At 43.2% G+C, this 20,464-nt stretch overlaps 1 protein-coding gene across 1 annotated transcript in view; it reads left to right on the top strand.

Annotated features, from left to right (window-relative positions):
- Positions 1 to 20,348, top strand: part of KLHL29 (kelch like family member 29) — a 529,196-nt gene extending 508,848 nt beyond the window's left edge. The window contains exon 14 of the mRNA XM_054992668.1: positions 17,850 to 20,348. Coding sequence (XP_054848643.1) covers positions 17,850 to 18,033 — 184 coding nt within the window. The 3' untranslated portion in view covers positions 18,034 to 20,348. The remainder of the gene's footprint in view (positions 1 to 17,849) is intronic.
- The last annotated feature ends 116 nt before the right edge of the window (positions 20,349 to 20,464 follow it).

Genomic DNA, 20,464 nt, shown 5'->3' with positions numbered 1-20,464 from the left:
ACTGGAGTTTTATTGTTTTGTTTTGTTTCTCGTTTTCTCTCCTGGAAAAAAGTTATTGTGAGCTCTACCACTAACCCCCCCCCCCCCCGATGTATTTATATTTGAAAGTCTTGACTTAAGCTCAGAGAACTCTGGAGATTGTGGGAAGGCAGGGAACTGCAGTTATTCAGTGATGAGGAAAGACATGCTGTACACGCTCAGAGGTGCTTTCCCCCAAGACTCAGCCCTAGAATTGAAAACAAATTGCCGGGCCAAGACCTAGGGAGGTTTGGGCACAAATCAAGCAGTTAATTCTAGTGTCTTGTGCCGCTTGGGAACTAATAGATGTAATATAAGTGCCAGGGCTAGAGCCTAATCTATAGTCAGTAGTACATAGATATAGCTACATGGATACAGAGAGGGAGATTGAACAGTGGGGCTAAAAAGTCGTGATTGCAATAGCTCAGCATTACTGACTCTTTATAGATAATCAGTTAATCTTTAACAACTCTTTGTATTGCCCTGTTGGATCTGCTTATCATTACCTTACGCTGCGCTTGCCTTGATTGTATCTGGTCTTATGTTAATCCTACTCTGCTATTTATCAAAAGTTGGGGAGTGTGTCTCACCTCCTCTCCCATTCTAAATAGATTGATTTTCCTTTGACTAGTTTGATTATTTTGAACTGGCCTCTGTTGGCAACATTTCCCCACTCCTGTCTTTCTGTTGCTTGTTCCTTTCAGTATAAAGAAACCTGCTATGGCTGTACATTTCATGCATCCGATGAAGCGAGTTCTGATTCATAAAAGCTTGTACTGGGATACATGTTGATAAGGTGCCAGTGGACTTCTATTTAATCATTAAATGCAAGAAGTACATTTCTGTGCAAAACTCAAGAGTACAGTACCCTTTAACAACTGCAGTAAGTCTCTGTTTAAGCCCTAATTAATAATAACATTAGTAATAATAACGTTCGATTTGTATACCGCCCTTCTGGACAACTTAATGCCCACTTAGACTGTTTTACAAACTGCTGTTATTACCCTCACAACAATCACTCTGTGAGGTGGGTGGGGCTGAGAAACCTCTAAGAAGCTGTGACTTACCCAAGGTCACCCAGCTGGCTTCAAGCAGAGGAGTGAGGAATCAAACCTGGTTCTCCAGATTAGAGTCCTGCTGCTCTTATCCACTACCATCAAATTGGCTAGAATTAAATCTCTTGTTAAATTCTAAATCAGTAAATTATTTATTAAGCACAGTTTGTTTTTAAGGTGCCACAAAACTTTTTTTTTAATGAGGAAAAAGTCATTGTAACACCCTTTAAAAAGGTATTCTGCCACAGATCCTTTTCAGAGAATTAATAAATTTTACATATTTAATCTCAAAGAAATAAAAAAGAACAGAAAAGTGTATGTTAGGAAACTAAAAGTTATTTTCCATGAACCCACTTTGTGTTGTTTAAAACTAAGGAGGGGACATGGCAAAATTGTACCCTGCATAGTGTAAAAAATACCTTGGATGTGTATTATTGGCCCAGCATTATTACATATTCCTGTGGTTTCAAAGATGTTCTGTGGAAATTGGGAATAGCAACTTTGGGTTTAACTGTGGTGGAAGCAACAGAGGACCACCTTTCCATCCAGTCCAGACACCAGGAGGTAGCCATGTAAGATACTACCAGCTGGCACTCTGTTCTTGATTAGTACAGTGAGTTGGAGCTCACTTACATGGACTCCATCACCAAAAATGTACGGCTCACGGGTTCCCAACCTTCTTGACCCTCTGAGCACTTATGCAATTTTGAGAACATTTCGTTGGCACCACAACAAAATGGCTGTAACAGAGGCTGAGGCCAATCAGAAAACACTGGGACATTCCAAGCCGAGCATCTTCTTATGAAGGAATCTGCTGCTTCCGAATGGCTGCTTCCTGCTGACACAAGGTGGGATACCTCCTGCTTCAGCGAGGTGGAGAAAACCCAGCACTGCTTTCAGGAAGGAGGAAGCAGGTGCCAAGAGACACATTCATCAACACCATGGCGCCCACGGGCACTATGTTGGGGATCTCTGGTCGGCTTCCAAACAGATCCCAATACTAAACTATTTGTTTTCTAAACTCTTAGGTATATTATTCATCAGCCCCAAATGATGCACTTACGACTGGATTGATGCATGCACCCCTTTTCTGCTCACCGTCATGCAAAAGGGATATTGAATGTGCTTCCTGCGTGCTATTAAAAATTCTATATCCCAGTTTGTTTAGAATTCAGGCAGCATGCAAATAGGCTTGTGTTACTGAGAGTATCCACAGGGTATCCACAGCCATGCACCTGCAGAAGCGATGATTCCAGAGAAGCTAATTTAGAATCGGCAATTCCCAGTCGGCAGTTTCTTCTTCCTCTGACTTCCGCTAGGCAGTCAGATTTGTTATCCATCCCTGCCAAGCACAAACCCGTAATAAAACTTTAACTTCAAGCTGTACTACACAATAACAAATAGGTTGGAGGGGAGACAGTTAGATTTTTATTTTCCTTTATTTAAAAAAAAAACAACTTTTGTTCTTGAACAGTGAAGCATGATGTCTCCTCTGCTTGACTAATAGGAGCTGCCTGCACACAGCATGGGCTGCGGATCCCTAGCCAACTTGTTTCCTTGTTACAGAGTTAGGAAGAGAAGCGGGAGGCACTGAAACAAGTTAAAGCACATGGCTTGTCAGGGATGGGGAAGAGGGAGAGAAGAAGCTCTCCCATGTGACTGTTGTTAAGAAACACCAGTTCTTTTAATGGCTGCCTGCTGCTCAGGAATTCACAGATTTAAAAGCGGCTTGTCTTCATGCAGCTGTAATCCTGGTCCTTTGGTGGCAGAAAGGGAAGCGGGGGGGGGGGGGCGGGTTCAGCGAGCCCTTTAAGAAATGCCTGCTTTTGAGGGAGATGAAACCTGTGCGCCTTATGATAGAGAATCATAACAAGGTCTGCGGGTTGCATCCAGATTCTCAGAGCCAGTGTGCGTGCGTGCATGTGTGCGTTCATAGTGGCTATGAATGCAGGACCACCCAAGATGGCATTACACATGGTGATGTATTTAATTTTGGACTATTTTCGTACTGCTTTTCCAAAATTTCAAATTGGTATACTAATTAAACCATTGAGAGTCATCTAACAGCATGGCTAAATACATACAGAACACGAATAATGTCAGAAAACGCTGGACTCAAGCCCTAATCTGCTGCTAAGGTCCAGTTGAAAGTTAAAGTCCCTAATAGTTCGATTGTATGAGCTCCTTTCTTCAGACATCCAGAGGAGTTAGCCGTGTTAGTCTGTAGTAGCAAAATCAAAAAGAGTCTAGTAGCACCTTTAAGACTAACCAATTTTATTGTAGCATAAGCTTTCGAGAACCACGTTCTCTTCGTCAGATGCATGGAGGGCAGAAGGAAACTGGCCAAATATAGAGGAGGAGAGGGGGGAAGGGGGGAAGGAGGAGAGGGGGGATGTAAACAACTCCTTTGATATGGAGATGCAGACAGCTCCTTTTGGTGTGGGGATGTTTGCTTGTGTAAAGATTCAAAGGAGTTTGCCGTGTTAGTCTGTAGTAGCAAAATCAAAAAGAGTTCAGCAGCACTGCAGCACAAGCCCTCGATAACCACAGTCCTCCCCGCCAGATGCATCTGACAAAGAGAACCGTGGTCCTCGAAAGCCCATGCCAAGTGCCACTGGACTCCCCCTGACCCCGCCTCTGTAAAGGAAATCAGTTACCTGTGATAATGAGATAACCATTCATAGTCCCTATTCAGTCCCAGCTTGACAGAGTCAAATTTGCATATGAATTCCAATTCAGCAGCTTCCCGTTGGATTTTGTTTTTGAAAGGTTTCTGTTGAACCACAGCGACCTTTAAGTCTTTGATGGAATGTCCTGGTAGATTGAAGTGTTCTCCCACTGGTTTCTGAACGTTTCCATTTCTAATGTCAGATTTGTGTCCATTTATTCTTTTGCGTAGAGGTTGGCTGGTTTGTCCAATGTACAGAGCAGAAGGACATTGTTGGCACATGAGGGCATATATCAGATTGGAGGATGAGCAGCTGTAAGAGCCAGAGACAGTGTAGTTGATGCCATTGGGTCCTGTAATTGTATTCCCTGGGTAGATATAGGGGCAGAGCTGGCATCTGGGTCCGTTGCAGGGCCTGGTACCTGTGCTGGTGACTCTGCTGGCCGATTCATGATTGTAAGTGAGAAGTTGTTTAGGGTTGGGGGGCTGTCTGTAGGCAAGGAGAGGTCTTCCACCCAGGGCTTCTGAGAGAGAGGTATCATTTTCCAGGATGGGTTGTAGCTCACTGATTATACGTTGGATGGGTTTGAGCTGGGAGCTATAGGTGACAACCAGTGGTGTTCTGTTGTTAGTTCCTTTAGGTTTGTCCTGGAGCAGACTGTTTCTGGGTACTAGTCTGGCCCTGTTGATTTGTTTCTTCACTTCATTTGGTGGGTACTGTAGCCCCAAAAATGCTTGTTGTAAATCTCTTAAGTGGGAGTCTCGATCTAGAGCATTGGAGCAGATACGGTTGTAACGTAAGGCTTGGCTGTAGACAATAGACCGAGCGGTATGTTTAGGGTGGTAGCTGGAGGCATGTAAATATGAGTATTGGTCTGTGGGTTTCCGGTATAAGGTGGTATTTCTTCAGACAGTGGCCATTTCTCACTGGGACACAATGGCAGCTGCAGTGTAAAATCAAAGCCAGTGAAGTTGCAGTTTATCGTGGTTATGTAAGCCATGTTGTGCTATTAAAGATCATCATCATTTGACAGGGCGGGAGTCTGCAGGAGGTTTTGTATAACCAAAGAGCCAAACGAGGTCAAAACTTATGGAAATGTACTTGATACGGATTGTACTAATCTCATACTGTGTAATCCGCCTTGAGTCTCAGTGAGAAAGACGGACTATAAATGACATAAATAAAATAAAATAAAAACAAAGGACCAATGAAGTCCTATTTGCATAATGGAAAATAAACTATTTAGCATGGCAGAGGATTGACATATTGATTAATAATCCATAACATTTCTGTGGTCTAAACCCTGGTTGCTTTATTAGGAACTGGCACACATAAGGGTCTCATAAATATATACAGAAAGACCGTCACCCTCTATCATTGTCTTCCACCAGCAGATAAAGACTTTTCTTTTTCATTAGGTGTTCCCTCAATGACCCTCCTTCTTGTATGTGTGTTTCAGTTGTTTTTAATAGTTTTATATATATGCATGTATTTTTAAAATGGTTTTAACATGTGGCTGTTTGCCATTTGGGGGCCCTAAGTCGAATGGAAAAGCCGCATAAAAGGTTTTTGGCAATAATAATAATTAATAGTTTTGTGCACTAGCCTGTATCTGTGCATGGTTCACACTTGGATAACTGACAACTGTTGTTCACCTCTGTCATTTTCCTTTCTGCAAAACATTTCCCAAGCAGCCTTTTATTCCTATAAAAAAATCTTTGCCTGCCATTTCCTTATTATACTGGTGATTCTAGCATCCCACCTACCACTCCAATATAACAGAACTTCAAAGATTTAATTTTCTTTTTAAAATAGCCGTATTTAGTTCTGTGCTGAACCACGTTTGGCCCTGGAGGTATATGGGTTGCAGACCCCTGCTGGAGTGGCATCGAACAAAACTGGGCCAAGGCACAGACCTAAGCAGAAAAAGACTATTCTTACAGAAATCAGGTAGTGTGGGGACTGGATCCAGCTCACCTGTGTGGCACTTCAAATCCTTTCCTGGCGTTACTGTCAGTGGTACAACCAGTGTACCAGGCAGAGGTGATCTCTGCCCACCCAGAGTTCTTGCACTTTCTGTTATTTGAACACAGGGTATTTGAATACATATGAAGCTGCCATATACTGAATCTGACCATTAGTCCATCAAGGTCTCTGTTGCCTGCGCAGACTGGCAGCTGCTCTCCTGGATCTCAGGGGAGACCTTTCACATCACCTGTACCACCTGATCTTTTGAAAACTGGATATGACGAGAACTGAACCTGGCGCCTTCTGCATGAAAAGCAGGTGCTGTACCGATAACCTATGACCCCTACACTTGCTGTGATGCAAGCAAAAGATCAAAGGATTGGGGGAAATTAGTGAGGGGGGACAGAGAAATTCAGATGGGACAAAGTGCAGAGAATTTGATTTATGAAAGGCTTTGCTGAAACTGTGGCTGTTGTCGGTAACAAGGGGTCAAATTCGTCATTACCTTAAAGACACGGCGGCAACATTGATTCACGAAGTTCCTTTCAATTTACTCACCAATTACACTTACTTTCCGAGTGGATCACATAACAATAAAAATATTTAGGGCTACTAATCACTAGAAACGTAGGGGACACGGCTTTGTTGAACATCACTACCATATTTAAAAATATCTCTGATGACTGAAACTGTTGACCTTAATAGATTAGGGGTAAAATTGACATCTTAAAGATGAACTGATCCATGTAAGAGGCGTACCTCTGTGTGTGTTGAGAAATCTTTCTCAAGATTGACTGTGTATCCCAACCTTTGTGTGAGGGAGGTAATCAAAGACTCACACCTGCACATGAAAATCTACAACGGAAAAGGGTGGGTAGAAAGGTAAGCTCCCTAATCACAGCACCTATTTTGTGGGGATTCTTTAGTACAACAAGCAAGGCTTGGGCCAGAGTCCCTTTCAAGCTCTGTTTGTACTCTCTTGACTCAAATAGTTTTGGTTTTATTTTATACTTCATTTTATATTTGACTTTGGACTATCTTCTACATAACCTAAACACATATTGCGCGTGCGTGCACGTGTGTATGAGTGTGTGTGAAAGAGAGAAATTGATGCTTTGGGGCAGTGCTCATATTAAAATTGTAAATGAATTCTTTATTTAGCTGCCGTGTGCCAAATCTAGAATTATGTCATGAACACAGTTGTTAAACCATGATGAGGCTTTTAAAATCATTTGGAATCAGAATATAACCTCCTCTTTCTCTTCAAGACATTGGCAGTCTCTCCAGTTAACCTGTTGCCTTCATACTAGATTTGGCCCCAATATTGAAAGCACACAATTTCTCATATGCTAATTTTAAACCTGATCATAATTGAAAAACTACAGCCAAATGTGAATATGGAAATGAACTTGCAAATTCAGAAAATAATCTGGCAAGAATTACAGTGCAATGTTAAACAAATTTCTTTAGACTTTAGACTCTGTTTAATAGTTATCAGATATCTTCTATATGTTTTACATTGAGTCTTTCTGATACAGGTGCTGAAAATGTAAGCTGCTAAGCTACAGTTTTTTAATTCATCCTCATCATCATTATATTTATTATTATTGTTATATTTATATTTATTTTTAGTCCTCCTTCCTCACTGAGATCCAAGGCAGATTACACAGTGCAAGTGAAAATACAATATAATCAATGGCTAGGACATTCATTGAGCAAAGTACAATAATGAACAATAGAACATTCAGTGAAAGAGATACAATAGGGGTATGGTAGCAGAAAAATTGAAAAACAAGCATAAAGCCAAGCACAGAGATGAAATCTTTCTGAAACAAGGCTTAACTAATTTACATGGCATGTTTGACACTTGTCAATGAATATTTCTGGCCATCGCACCACATTTGGTCAGAGGTTAAAGACAAATTAATTTGATGCTAGAATGCTTGCTGGAACTTAGTCCACCCTCCAGGACTGGGGTACATCTCTCCCTTCTGGAGCTTCTTGGCTCTGGATCCTGGGAGTCTTTGCAGTGGCTCAACAAATAACTCTTTAAAAGCAGGAAACAACACCACACATTGAAATGTGGGCCATTGTTAGATCTTAAAGACTTGCCTTCTGCAGGAAGGAAGCAAAAATGAAATACCTCCAGGATTTCTGGAACTGTTTGGGCATCAATACGTACTGTCTTTTGATTGTTTTACCATCTGACTCTCATTACCTCTTTATCTTGCCCACCAGTTTCTCTTACAGTACCGTAAGAGGAGGGAAAGCGTGACTGCCACAAATTCACAATTTCTCGCCATGTATCCCAGTGACGTTTTAGTGAATGGGCCAAACAGGGTGAAAGTGGGTAGAGGACCATAAGATAACTGTTGCTTTTGATAACTTAGGGAAAGAGCTACAACTCAGTAAGAAAGCTCTTTGTTTGTAGGCCCTGAGTTCAGTCCCTGGCATCTCTGGTTAAAAGATGTTCAGTAGTAAGGATGGGACAGTCATTGCCAGTAAGCCTAAACCTTACTGGCCACCAGGCCAGATGATGAAGACCATAGAGATTGAGGAAATTCCTAGGCTGTAGCAGACTCAGCCCTGGCAACCACACGGGATGTCAATGCGTCTGTGATGTCCCGTACTACCACTCCATTTTCTCCCACTGCAAAAGAAGGGGAGAGCGAGCAGGGGCAGGAGGTGGTCTGTTGTGGCAACCTGGTAAGGCCATCTGTAGGGTGGAGGAAGAGACATGCCAGCACAGAGGAAAAGCAAGGTGTGGATTGTTCCTGTTAACTACTGGCACGAGCCTGCTACAGAATGCATTGACTTTTCTCCAGTACTGCTATCTCCATGGCAGCTGGGCTTCTGCAGTAACATTTACCCATAAAAAGATGCAGTATCTAGGGTTTCATAGCAGTACCCGTGGGGCTCTGCTAGGGTACCTGAATATATTCTGTCTTAAAGTACTGGCAGTGGAGAAAATAATGGTGCTGTAGAATCAGAATGAAAACAGAGAAACCAGGAATTCCAAAGACGGAGTTTTCTTCTTCCGATGCAGAAAAGTTTCATTAGGATGGCAGCTGCGGGTGATTTTTTTCCTCATAAATAAAGGGGAAGGAGTGATGGTTGTTGTGTTAAAGGAATTCTCTGTTTGTTTGGTTTTTTAATGGCTTTCTGGGGCAGATCCAGTGAACCGAGTAGCGAGCTCTATGACCATTCTCAGTTACTAAAACGGGTTGTAAGAATTAGAAAGGACGTAATTCTCATGAACATGCTAATTTAGTTATCTTAATGGGTTTTTTTTTATAACCGCAAGGACAGCTAGAAAGAATATTTCTTCATTGAATTGCTGCATCTGGACAAGGATGGATGTTTATGGTCGAGTCAAGTAGAGATAGTAAAATATCTTGCAGCGATAAGCTTCTAAATAAGGGATGGCTATAAAAGACAACCAGCCCACTGGAGTCTCCTAAGACATAGTCAGTCATGCTGCTTCAGAGCAAAGTGATATTGATGATTCAGCATTGAGCAAAATATCTTGCCAGATGTTAATGAGCATTCCGCTGCTGGAAATGCTATTTAATCACATCTGGTCTCAGAAAAAAATAGCTTTCAGTGGTCACTAATGAAAGAGCTTGTAAGAACTCAGTTAAAACCCAGTACCCAAGCAAAACTGTCATTTAGTAATTTATTGTTTGTCCAATTAACTTCCCATATTTTTCTTATCCTCTGCCATTGCCGTTTGAGTAATCTTTGTTCAGAATATAAATACTTGTGACGCATTACCCATTAAAAAGGCCACATTGAAGTCTCACCTAGATTCATGGCAGTAGAAGCACGAGACAAGAATGTGCATCGCTAATGATGAATGGATGCACGGCTTTCAATCCCTAAAGCCAAATATCCCTCCGGTAAGGGAACTAGGGGCAGCCTTGGTTAGTGATTGGATGGGAGACCTCCAAAAAAGACCAGGGTCGTCATTATGCAGAGGCAGGCAATGACAAACCACCTCTGCTACTCTCTTGCCATGAAAACCCCCAGCAGGTGTTACATAAGGTGTTACATACGACTTCACAGTTCTTTCCACCACCACCAAGGGACATTGGAGCCCTGTGGTCAGAGTCAAGATTACATGTTACAGCAAGAGACTAATTTACATGTTATGAAGCTCTCACGTCATCTATGTGTCAGATTGATAGATGTGTTCTAAGATTTCCGTGCTTGGAACATGATTTCCAGATGTATGCAATCGTGATTGGGATCAGCACTGGGGGGGGGGGGGGGAGAGACTTAAGCCTTTCCCAGGAAGTTTTCACAGTCTCAAATGACCTTCCGGAGCCAGTATTTGCCCTACTGGAGAAACTTGTATGTCGCGATGAGTACATGTGTCTCCAATTGGAGGGGAGGCAAATAGTAGCTCATGAGGGCAATTTCAGGTCAGGCCAATGGTTGAGGCGAGGAGACCAAAGCCAGCACCCCCCCCCCGCCCCCGCGCATGCATTATTGCCCCTATCTGAATCAGGCACCCGCACATCTAAGAATTAAGTTCTAGGCATCAAGTTCCTGCCATGCATCTGATTGAAAGTGTTTGTGAAGGTGTGTGTGTGTGTGAGAGAGTGTGAGTGAGAGAGAGAGCACATGCGCAAGGACTCCGTGGCATATGAATTGGCCTCCAATAATGGATCTTCCCCCATCATGTACCCTTAAGCTTCTGAGATTTGAGTATTTTGCACTGTCTGGTTTTTTTCCCCCTACACCACCCTATCAGGAGACCTCTAATTATTCTGTAGTAATGAGTAGGAAACTATTCATAAAAGTAGCAGTCAAGAAGCATACACAGAACTGCCGTGCTCTCATTTTTAAGTTATAACCAGTGTTCATAAAATGCGTTTATTCACTGGGGGGGGGGAAGTGTAAGGAATATTGTTTCCCACCGATACATCCTTTTTCTTTGTGCAGTGATAGGTAGGGAGCGCCACACCAGTATCTTCCGGTAGCACTTCAGAACAGAGTTGTGTGAATCTTTCCTCCTGTTTCTGGCTTGCAAAATATGCTTCTCCAGTGGACACAAAATGCTTTGCCCTCTAAAGTTAAGTCGTCATAACATCATTTGCTTTAATAACCAAGAGAGGGGTATGGAATGTACCGATTTAGCTCCCCTTTATCTCTGTATTTGAATATAGCATATAAACCAATACAAATTCCACTGTGCACTCTGTTAGATTTTTGCAGTTGTATAATGAAATCACCCTGACCCAGATGGCGCAGGCTAGCCCAACTAGTCAGCTCTTGGAAGCTAAGCAAAGCTCTGGTTAATACTTATATGGGAGACTACTAAGAAAGTCCAGGGTGCTGTGCAGAGGCAGAGCACCCTTGTCTACCTCCTATTCTCAGGAAATGCCCCTCTGAGCATGTCCAGAGAGCAAAGCAGCACCAAAAGAGTTAGCTTAACCAGGGTCTATTCCTAACAAATAGTGTTGGCTCTCACTGTGGTGGGAGGCTGAGGGGAGCTGAGTGAGGGAGAAGGGGAAAGGACTTGCGATGGGCTGCCTCCCTCTTACTCTTTATGCAATTGTGGAGAATTGCAATTGACTTCACTCTCAAGTTTGGTAATGGGGTTTTACTACTGCTAAACAGACAAACAATGGAATAGGTATGAAAGCACAGACTAAAGAATGCCATGAAAAACACATAGCAAAACAAAGGAATGTGTACTTGTAGACACTCCATATTACCAGTGGTTACAAATCATATACAGCCATAGCCAACACACATCACAGATCTCCTATTTGTGGCAATGTTTAGATGTTCCTAGATATCTTAGAGCAGAACCACAAGTGACAAAAGGCACAGATTGGACACTTGTCAGCTTCCCTCAAGTTTTGATGGGAAATGTAGGCATCCTGGTCTTGCAGCTTGGCTCTCTGACTGCTGTCCAATGGACTTTTCAACTGTCACTTGTCCAACATTCCGCCAAGCTGCCTACATTTCCCATCAAAACTTGAGGGAAGCTGACAAGTGTCCAATCTGTGCCTTTTGTCACTTGTGGTTCTGCTCTTAGTGTATCCGTAGGTGTGGACGCAGAAATAAAACATATGACCCGTCTTGAAGAGCAAACTGTCCATGATGGAATGTTCCCCAAAATAGTGATTGTGTCTAGCTGCGTTCACAAGTAGAAAAGGGTGCCTGATGTACAGGCATGCAGGGTGCACAAGGCACATTTGGGAGCATATTAAAAGAATGCCAAAAATGGTGCACCAAGAAAATACTGGAGGAGCACAAGAAGATAAACAGGAGCCAAATTGTATGCAAACGTAAAAGCCAAAAAGAAGGCTGAAAGAAGGCCAAAAGGTAGGCAAAAGGCATCTGTTGGGATCCTGTCTTTATACTTATACTCCGTATAAATGAGGTTAGATAATATGGACACTTGGTACGTGTCTAAGTTCCAGTTCAGCAATTTGGATTAATTTGGGCTAGGATTGGAAGTTGGGGTGCTTGAGTATGCATCAGGAGAACAAAGGGTGAGGGATAGATGGATCATAGGGGTTGAACAGAGACAGAATATCAGGTCACCATAAGTCATCTGCAAGTTGACGACACTTCACATAATGAAATCAATAGATGCAGAACACATTTATGCATAAACAGCGCTGCCTTCCCAGGAATTAGCAAGTTACTAAACTGACATTTATTGCTGCTTTAAGAACCCAATGTGGGAATGTGGCAAACTGACGCCAGAAAAACTTAGACCCATTCAGGAAACACAAGGTGAAAACTACAGTGGGAACTTCCCACATTTTTATATTGCCAATAGAAGTAGTGCAGTGAGCTTGATTTGGATCAGGGCCATGTTAAGAGAGGGCGAAAGCCCCGAATCCTATCCCATTTCGGTGCAGGTCTTAATCGCCAAGGGAAAAAAGACAGGTGTTCCATTTTTTATCATCTTTTTTCTTTTGAGGGTTACTACCAGCAAAAGGAAGCCATGCTCATATTATGATGGAAAAGGTAGGGGCCCATAAGAAATTCACATGCCCACACGCCTCTCAATTTCAATATGACCTACCTATCCTAATAAGCAGGGATTTTTTTCTGGGAAAAGAGGTGGTGGAACTCAGTGGTGGAAGTCAAGACTGCACAATGACGTCACTTTGGGTCAGCTGGGACAAGGGGGGAGTTTTTTAAAGTTTAAATTGCCCTCAGTGAAAATGGTCACATGGCCGGAGGCCCCGCCCCCTGATCTCAATCTAAACTCCCCTCTGTCTGGACCATTTTTAAGAGGTGCTGGAACTCCGTTCCACCACGTTCCTGCTGAAAAAAAGCCCTGCTAATAAGCAACACCTCTGCTGTGTTTCTACAGGATGCTGGGCAAATTATTCCTATTTTTGCTGGCGTCATTGTGAGCCGGGCTTATGAGAGTCTTTACACAGTCATCAGGAAAATGTGTGGGGAGCCATCTTCAATTCACACTGCAAATTGGACAAGACTGACAACTTCCTACTCCAGCTAAATTGCAGTGCAATTAAATAACCAAGGTTTTATTGTTGGGAGCACTCATGTTTTTAGTCCTATCACTGGATTTTTTTTTTAAAATGCCCAGAAACCTCCTTCCTCTTTGTGCTTGTGAAAGGTGGGATCCAGCAGGGGAAAAGGAAATACCCAACAGAGACTACCCCAGGGCTGTGGCTCATGCTCTTCACTGCTCTGCTTTACCAGGTCATCTTTAAAAGCCGTAACAAAATCCCGTTGTTTGTGGCTAATAAAGCTACTGTTGGGTAGAGTTTAATTAAGAGGCAGGCAGCTGGGGTGTTCGTTCCAGTCTTTACCGTGAAGAGCTTTTTCAGTTCTGCCTCTTTGGTTTGCCATGACTATTTATTCTTTCTTGTTAAGAAACTGGGCGGTTTAGAGCTTTCAAAAAGTATTTGAAGTAGAAAAAGATCGGGTGGATGGGGGAAGTTTTCTAGGCTGTCCAACCACAACGTGGTGTGGTATTTTGTGCACAGTTTTTATTGTAGCAATTATGGCAAGGCCAAGACAACCTGTGGAAGGGCAGTAATAAATAACGGGAAATAAATCTGTCACCTCTGGGAAAGTGGAAGGAGAGTGGGACGGCTTCAGAGCAGGGTCATCCATCACCACCCCATCCAGCATCATAAAACAAAAACTGTGTCCAGTAACTTATATGGGGGGGGGGGAATAACTTCAGTGCATTTATACCCGAAAACTCCTCCAAAACATCCCCATACACACATATCAAAACATCCATTCAACCCTTTGTGCTTGTTCCACTCCCTCAGCTTCGTTAGCACATTTTTATGCTGTCGTGCCTGTGAAGAGCGCATTATGGCATGCAGGGCTTTTTTTCTTGGAAAAGAGGTGGTGGAACTCCTGGGTTGCCCTCGGAGAAAATGGTCACATGGCTGGTGGCCCCGCCTCCTGATCTCCAGACAGAGGGGAGTTGAGATAGCGGCACGGAGGGCAATCTAAACTCCCCTCTGTCTGGAGATCAGGGGGCGGGGCCACCAGTCATGTGACCATTTTCAAGAGGTGCCGGAACTCCGTTCCACCGCGTTCCAGCTGAAAAAAAGACCTGATGGCATGCAATCTCCACTCGTCTGCAACCCTATGAGGCAGGTTAGGCTGAGAGGGTGTGACTGGCCCAAGGCCACCCAGCGAGCTTCTGTGGCAGAATGGGAATTCGAACCTGGGCTTCCCACATTCTAGTCTGCCACTAAAACCACTGCAGCATGTTGGCTCTCAATACCGTCATAAAAGCACCAGTCATAGCATTATCAACATTAAAATGAGCCATATAAACAGCATTAAACAGTCTACAATTATATCTACAAAATAGTCATCGGACTAAAATTGGACCATAAAAACAGTTTAAAATATGTATTTATTTACTTAATGTAGACCCTGACTTTCTGATAAAGCAACATACAGCATTCTCCTCTCCTCCATTTTATCCTCACAACAACCTTACGGGGTAGTTCAGGCTGACAGTATGCGACTGGCCCAGCAGGCTTCCATGGTAGAGTGGGGATGTGAACCTGGGCCTTCAGACCAAGGTCCAGCTCTCTAACCAGGGCACCAAGCTGACAATCAACTGCTTTTGTGTCACTGCAGAGGCCTTGGGCCTGCTTGATCTCAACTATTGTTGGTCTCCTGCTTTTCCCTTCTAGGTTCTGACAGCACGTACTCATTTAATCTCCTTGTATTAATAGATCTAAGTGACAAAGCTGCACTCTAATTACTGCAATTATCTTAACATGTCAGCCATCAGTAATATCTTCATAATAGACGCTAGACCAGAGGATAAAAAAGAATTACAGCTATAATACAAATGAAGCTAGAAGTGAAGCTGCGTGTCCCCTGCAATGAAAAAAAAATGCTTTTTCTACCCCTCCCTTCCTAGCAAATTTTAAAGAGTAGTGCACAAATTCTGGGGTAAAAAGGCTTCCAATCCCTTCAGGCACCCCCACCTCCCCACAACAGGCTCTCCAGTTCCTGTACAGTTCTCAGGTGCTGCCGTGTCAGAACTTGAGGAAGCCGTGTAGACTGGATACGAAGGCTGCTTGTACCATGGATGCCATTGTATTGACTAAATGATGTGCTTGGCCGGCACATGTTGAAGTGGCCCTGCTGAACCCAATAGCTACGAGTCTGATTAGTGCCTTGCTGGGAGATGGCCAAGGAACCCTATATGTATGACACCTGGAATATTACAGGGGGGAAAGAAAGAAAAGCCAGATTACATTTATTTACTTCATTCTTAACGTGCCTTCCTCACTGAGAGACAAGGCAGAATACAAAATACGAAGAGAATACGCCGGTGATCTTGTCTCACTAAGGTTACCAGATCTTGGTTTGGGTCTGGCCTAGATTCCCATAGATACAAGGACAGGGGAGGTGATATTTGCTGACTCTTCCATCCCCTGGCAGCCTAAATCAGGGTCAGTAAGGCAGGGCTTTACTGACATGCCTTTGGTAGCTTGAGAGATCAGGTGTGATGAGGTAACGGTTTGCTCTCTAATTTTTAAACTGGTGTGGTATTTTTGTAAAATGAGACTTCTTAAAATTGGTTTTAATTATATACTGCTTTGAGTCCTGTTGGTTGAGAGAAAGCAGGAACCAAATACCATAAATTAAATAAATAAATAAAACTGAGGCTTAAGTATGAAGATTACATAGGAGCCTCACGGTATATAACACCTTACTCACGTGAAAGTTGTAATTCAGTATTTTCACTTCTTCTATCACATGTGTGTAAAAATGCCCTCAAGTCATACCTGACTTATGGCAGCCTCAGCAAGGGGGATGTCAAGGCAAGTGAGAAACAGATGTGGCTTGCCAGTGCCTTGCTCTGCAGAGTCTTCCTTGGTGGTCACCCAATCCAAATACCAACCCCGCTTAGCTTCTGAGATCTGACCAGATCGGGGGCAGTACCATGCCACCTTCCCTCCTCTTCACCGTATGTCTAGTTCAGTAACCTAGTAAATCATTTCCATCACCGTTTCTTTTTTCCCATCTTCCTCTAAGAAATCAGAAATTTGGGAATACCAAACAATCCTTTTGGTGACATAGGAGGATTGTGAAGTCAGGCAAACTTCTGTCAAAAAAAATTTAAATATGAAGAGCAATGAGAAATCTAAGGCAGAAGCTTGTTTTGAGAGCCTGTACTTCAAAGCCTCTGTTCTGCATGAAAGCCTATGACCCCAAGGTTAAGAGCAGCAGGACTGTAATCTGGAGAGCCAGGTTTGATTCCCCACTCCTCCACTTGAAGCCAGCTGGGTGACCTTGGGCTAGTCACAGTTCTCTGGAGCGCTCTCAGTCCCACCGACCTCACAGGGTGATTGTTGTGGGGATAATAGTAGAATACTTTGTAAACCGCTCTGAGTAGGCATTAAGATGTCTTGAAGGGCAGTATATAAATTGAATGTTGTTGTTGTTGTTATAAATCCCCCTCTATTTACCTTTTTATGAGCCACCTAATCATTAACTTCTGTGCCGTATTTAAGCGCACAAAAATGACAACTCATTTATACAGAAGGGAACAGGATTGCACCCTCTATGATGCCGCATCTCAGGCTTGCCTGCAAGCAACGTATGAACTGAGTATATCCACATAGGTCTAATCCGCTTGATTCTTCTCTCATCAGCAGCCTCTACTGACTGATGGGGTCTGGGTGCAAGACACCCTTCAGACATTCAGCATGGGGCTGAGAGTCCAAGTGGTCCCCTTGTTCTCACAAATTCTGCTTTCTTTGGAGAGATCTGCAGAGGACTATATAATCTCTCACATCAAGTTTTACCTGCATTTTTGTTAGGGTTGCCAGGCCTCTGACTGCACCCCCCCCCAAGAAATTTCTGAGATGGGGCCTGGGGAGGGTCGCATCCAGGGCTTTTTTCAGCAGGAATGTGGTGAGACGGAGTTCCAGCACCTCTTGAAAATACTCCGCAATAGTGCATAAAAACAATATTATTTCAAAGAATCCCATATGTTTCTTCCTCATTTCCCTCTTGAGAGTTCCGCCACCTCTTTTCCCAGGAAAAAAACCCCTGGCCGTGTCTCTTGACCTGAAGGTGTTGTCACTCCCAGAAGATGCTTTAGGAATCCCCCCATGGTAAATCAGGATTCCTAGAGTGTTATGTCACTTTAAGGTCAGATGCCGCTCCCCCTTTTCCAACCATGAACATCACCAGGCAAATGGGAACCCTAGCTTTATTGCAATGCATTTAGCAATGATGTGCTTCAATGTTTCAAGAGGGACAGGACTGCAATATCGTCATGGCAAGGGGAGGAGTGAAGGTCTGTCCTTTGCTTGCCTTCCCTGATGCTGGAATTGGGATATATATTGCCAGCAGCAGATGGATACGCGAGAGCAGTCCCTCGGTTTCCATCATCAGAGATGCACTGTATGGGTCAAAAATCCTAAATAGTTGAACACACACAGAGACGTGTTTACACTTGAGATCATCTTTTTACATGTTTTGAAAATTAAGGAAGGCGAACAAAGCTTGACAGCGCTTCAAGATTCTGTAGTTCAAACAGTGCCAGCAGCACTCAGGCTTTTCTTCCAAGTAGCGGCATCGATCAGTGATTCGTGAGCTATTAACTGTCCTTATCATTTCTTTCTGTCTCTCTGCACAGTGCGGTCGTACTTGATGGAAAAATTCACGCCACTGGTGGAATTGTCAGTAGTGAAGGACCTGCTCTAGGAAACATGGAAGCCTATGACCCCAAGACAAACACGTGGACGCTTCTTCCCAACATGCCATGTCCTGTGTTCCGACACGGCTGTGTAGTAATTAAAAAATACATTCAGAGCGGCTGATGCCAGCGAGGACTTGGATGTCAAACCGACTGCTACCTGCGCCCAAAGCAGGCCCAGGAGAGAAACTGTCACAGCGGAGAAAAGTCGAGGAAATCCAGTTGATGAATATATTGCTCTAAAATGACACAGTCTCTACATTGAATGTAGAAAAACATCCTCACCTTTCGGTGAATGAGGAGCAGAGAGCTCTGTGCTGTGTCTGTGCTTGCGTAACTTTACACAAGCAGGCCACTAGATGTCATAGTGGCACTTGTTACTGACATAGGGTTTGTTTTTTAAATCTACCCAGGTGCAATAGCATTTCTCGTACATTCATCAACTAGTGGGGGGGGCGGGGCGGGGGAAGAGATCCTGCATTATCTTCCTAGAGACAAAAGTTTGATTATTGAAATAACTGCAGCAAATAGGCTTTGGTATTACATATTAAGCATCAGGGGGGGCTCTAAGGAAGGAAGGTCAAAGTGCCCTTACCACTTTGATTGCTACTTTGTTTTTAAACCAACACATGCTTTTCGATACCAATGACCGAAAGAGAGCATTTACACGACAGACTGCGTAGATCGAGGCCAGTCTTCCATCTGAGCAAACGTTCTTTTTCACAGCTCTTTAGAGCTGAGCTAATAAAGGAAAGAGGTGTGTCCGTCTGTCTACTAGCATTCCACGTCCTTTTAACAAGAAAGGGGTTTTTTTTTTCCTGACGTCGTATGCCAATGTGAATGTGTGGTCACAGGGAGGGCTGCTTTCTGCCTTTCTACTGTTTTTCTACTGTATGAACAAAGTGACAGCTAAGTTTCTGTAAAGCAAGAGGCACCTAGGAGCTTTTATTAAACTTTTATTTATCTAATCAAAGTTTAGAATGAAAATTCTGTGTTGGGTTTCCATATTTTTGGGCCAGTTATTTGAGGCGATGGCTTGTGTCGGGATGGAGTTCACTGCTGAGTGACAGTCCGCTAGCCAGGATATATACTACGGTCTATATTTTTGACAAATGAATCTATAAGATCTCATCTATTTTTTCACTCTTACTCTCTCTGCCCCCTCCCTCTCCCAAGAATATGCGAAAGTCCTAAGGAAACCCTTGTTCTTTAAGAGGCCTCAATGGCTGTTTTTCAAAGAATAAGTGCTTTTGCAGCTTCTCACTACACAAGTTTTATTGAAAATGCATCAGGTTAGAGCAGACATTAGAGAGAGGGTAGGGGGGGAGAAAGGTTATTATGTAGAGTTGTAAGTATATACACAGCAGGGCTATATTTTTATATGTATATTAAAATATTGTATATTCAGAGAAGCATTGTGATGTGGACATTTCTTTATAAAATTGTAAATGGAAGAGATCAGATGTGAGAAGGCTGGTAAAACAGGGTTGCAATGGTAACAGCAAAAGCGTCTTATGATTCCCACCCCCAACCCCCCAAGCCAAGGAACTATTGTCCTGATTTTCTTTGCAGCAGCCAGGAAGAAAAACAGACGCAGACACACGTGCCCTTGATCTTTCACCAAACTTCATCACGGCCATTAGAAAAAGAGCTATTTATCTGAGGTACAATATGTCCACTACTGTAGTCAGAGGGAAATCCTGCCTCCATGGAAAGTGTTTGTCATTATAATAAAGGATGTTAGGATTTCACTCATGAGGGGATGTGATCTGTTAAGTCACTCATAATAACTTAGTGGGAGTAGCTGATGTGCCTCCACAGGGATTCTGTTGAGAACAGTGTTCCTTCGGTAACATTTAGGATGCTCACTGCACAGTGTGGCATTGGCATGCTGTGAGATTTCCTCCACCATGTCTTTGGCTGATGCTTGTGGGAGCAAGGCAAATCACAACGTGGTGACTGTGTCTTATAGTGCGTGCTCCTACATGCTACAGGGGCCGGAGAGAGGCTCTCCAGAGAGATGCTATTTTTGGTAGTATCTCTACAGCAGGTGTGTGACATCTGCTGTTAAGCACATTAACTTGAAAGCAAGACCCATCAATTCAAAACGGGTCTCTCTCTCTTCACAGCAAGAATCACAGCCTTATTCTGACTTTAATTAGCCAGAGAACAGCAGCCGATGGCTAGTTGATTTTGATACCAAATAAGTTTTTTTTTAATTGGTAAGTTTTGGATAAGCATATGACAGATGGCTGGCCAATCACCCTATAGTTATTTTGTTAAGGGGAAATTTATATAAAGCAGATTATTAGCATGAAATTTGTATCCTGCCATAGTTCAAAAGAAATATTCAGTTAGGCAAAAACACACGGACAATAACATTTCAGACTTATCTTGATTCTTTGAAAGGGGGAAAAAAAGAGTTGTGAAGTATTTATCAACCAGGGCCGATTCCAGACGGCCCTCCCCATGCCGAAACGTCACACGTCGTCGCGCGGAAAATGCAAAATAACACGTTTTCTCGCATGAGTTTTGCGCAACGTCGCGCAAAACTC

Source organism: Eublepharis macularius, chromosome 1 (genome assembly GCF_028583425.1).
Source record: "Eublepharis macularius isolate TG4126 chromosome 1, MPM_Emac_v1.0, whole genome shotgun sequence".
NCBI classification, from domain to species: Eukaryota; Metazoa; Chordata; class Lepidosauria; order Squamata; family Eublepharidae; genus Eublepharis; species Eublepharis macularius.
This window is presented reverse-complemented; position numbering and strand designations above follow the sequence as displayed.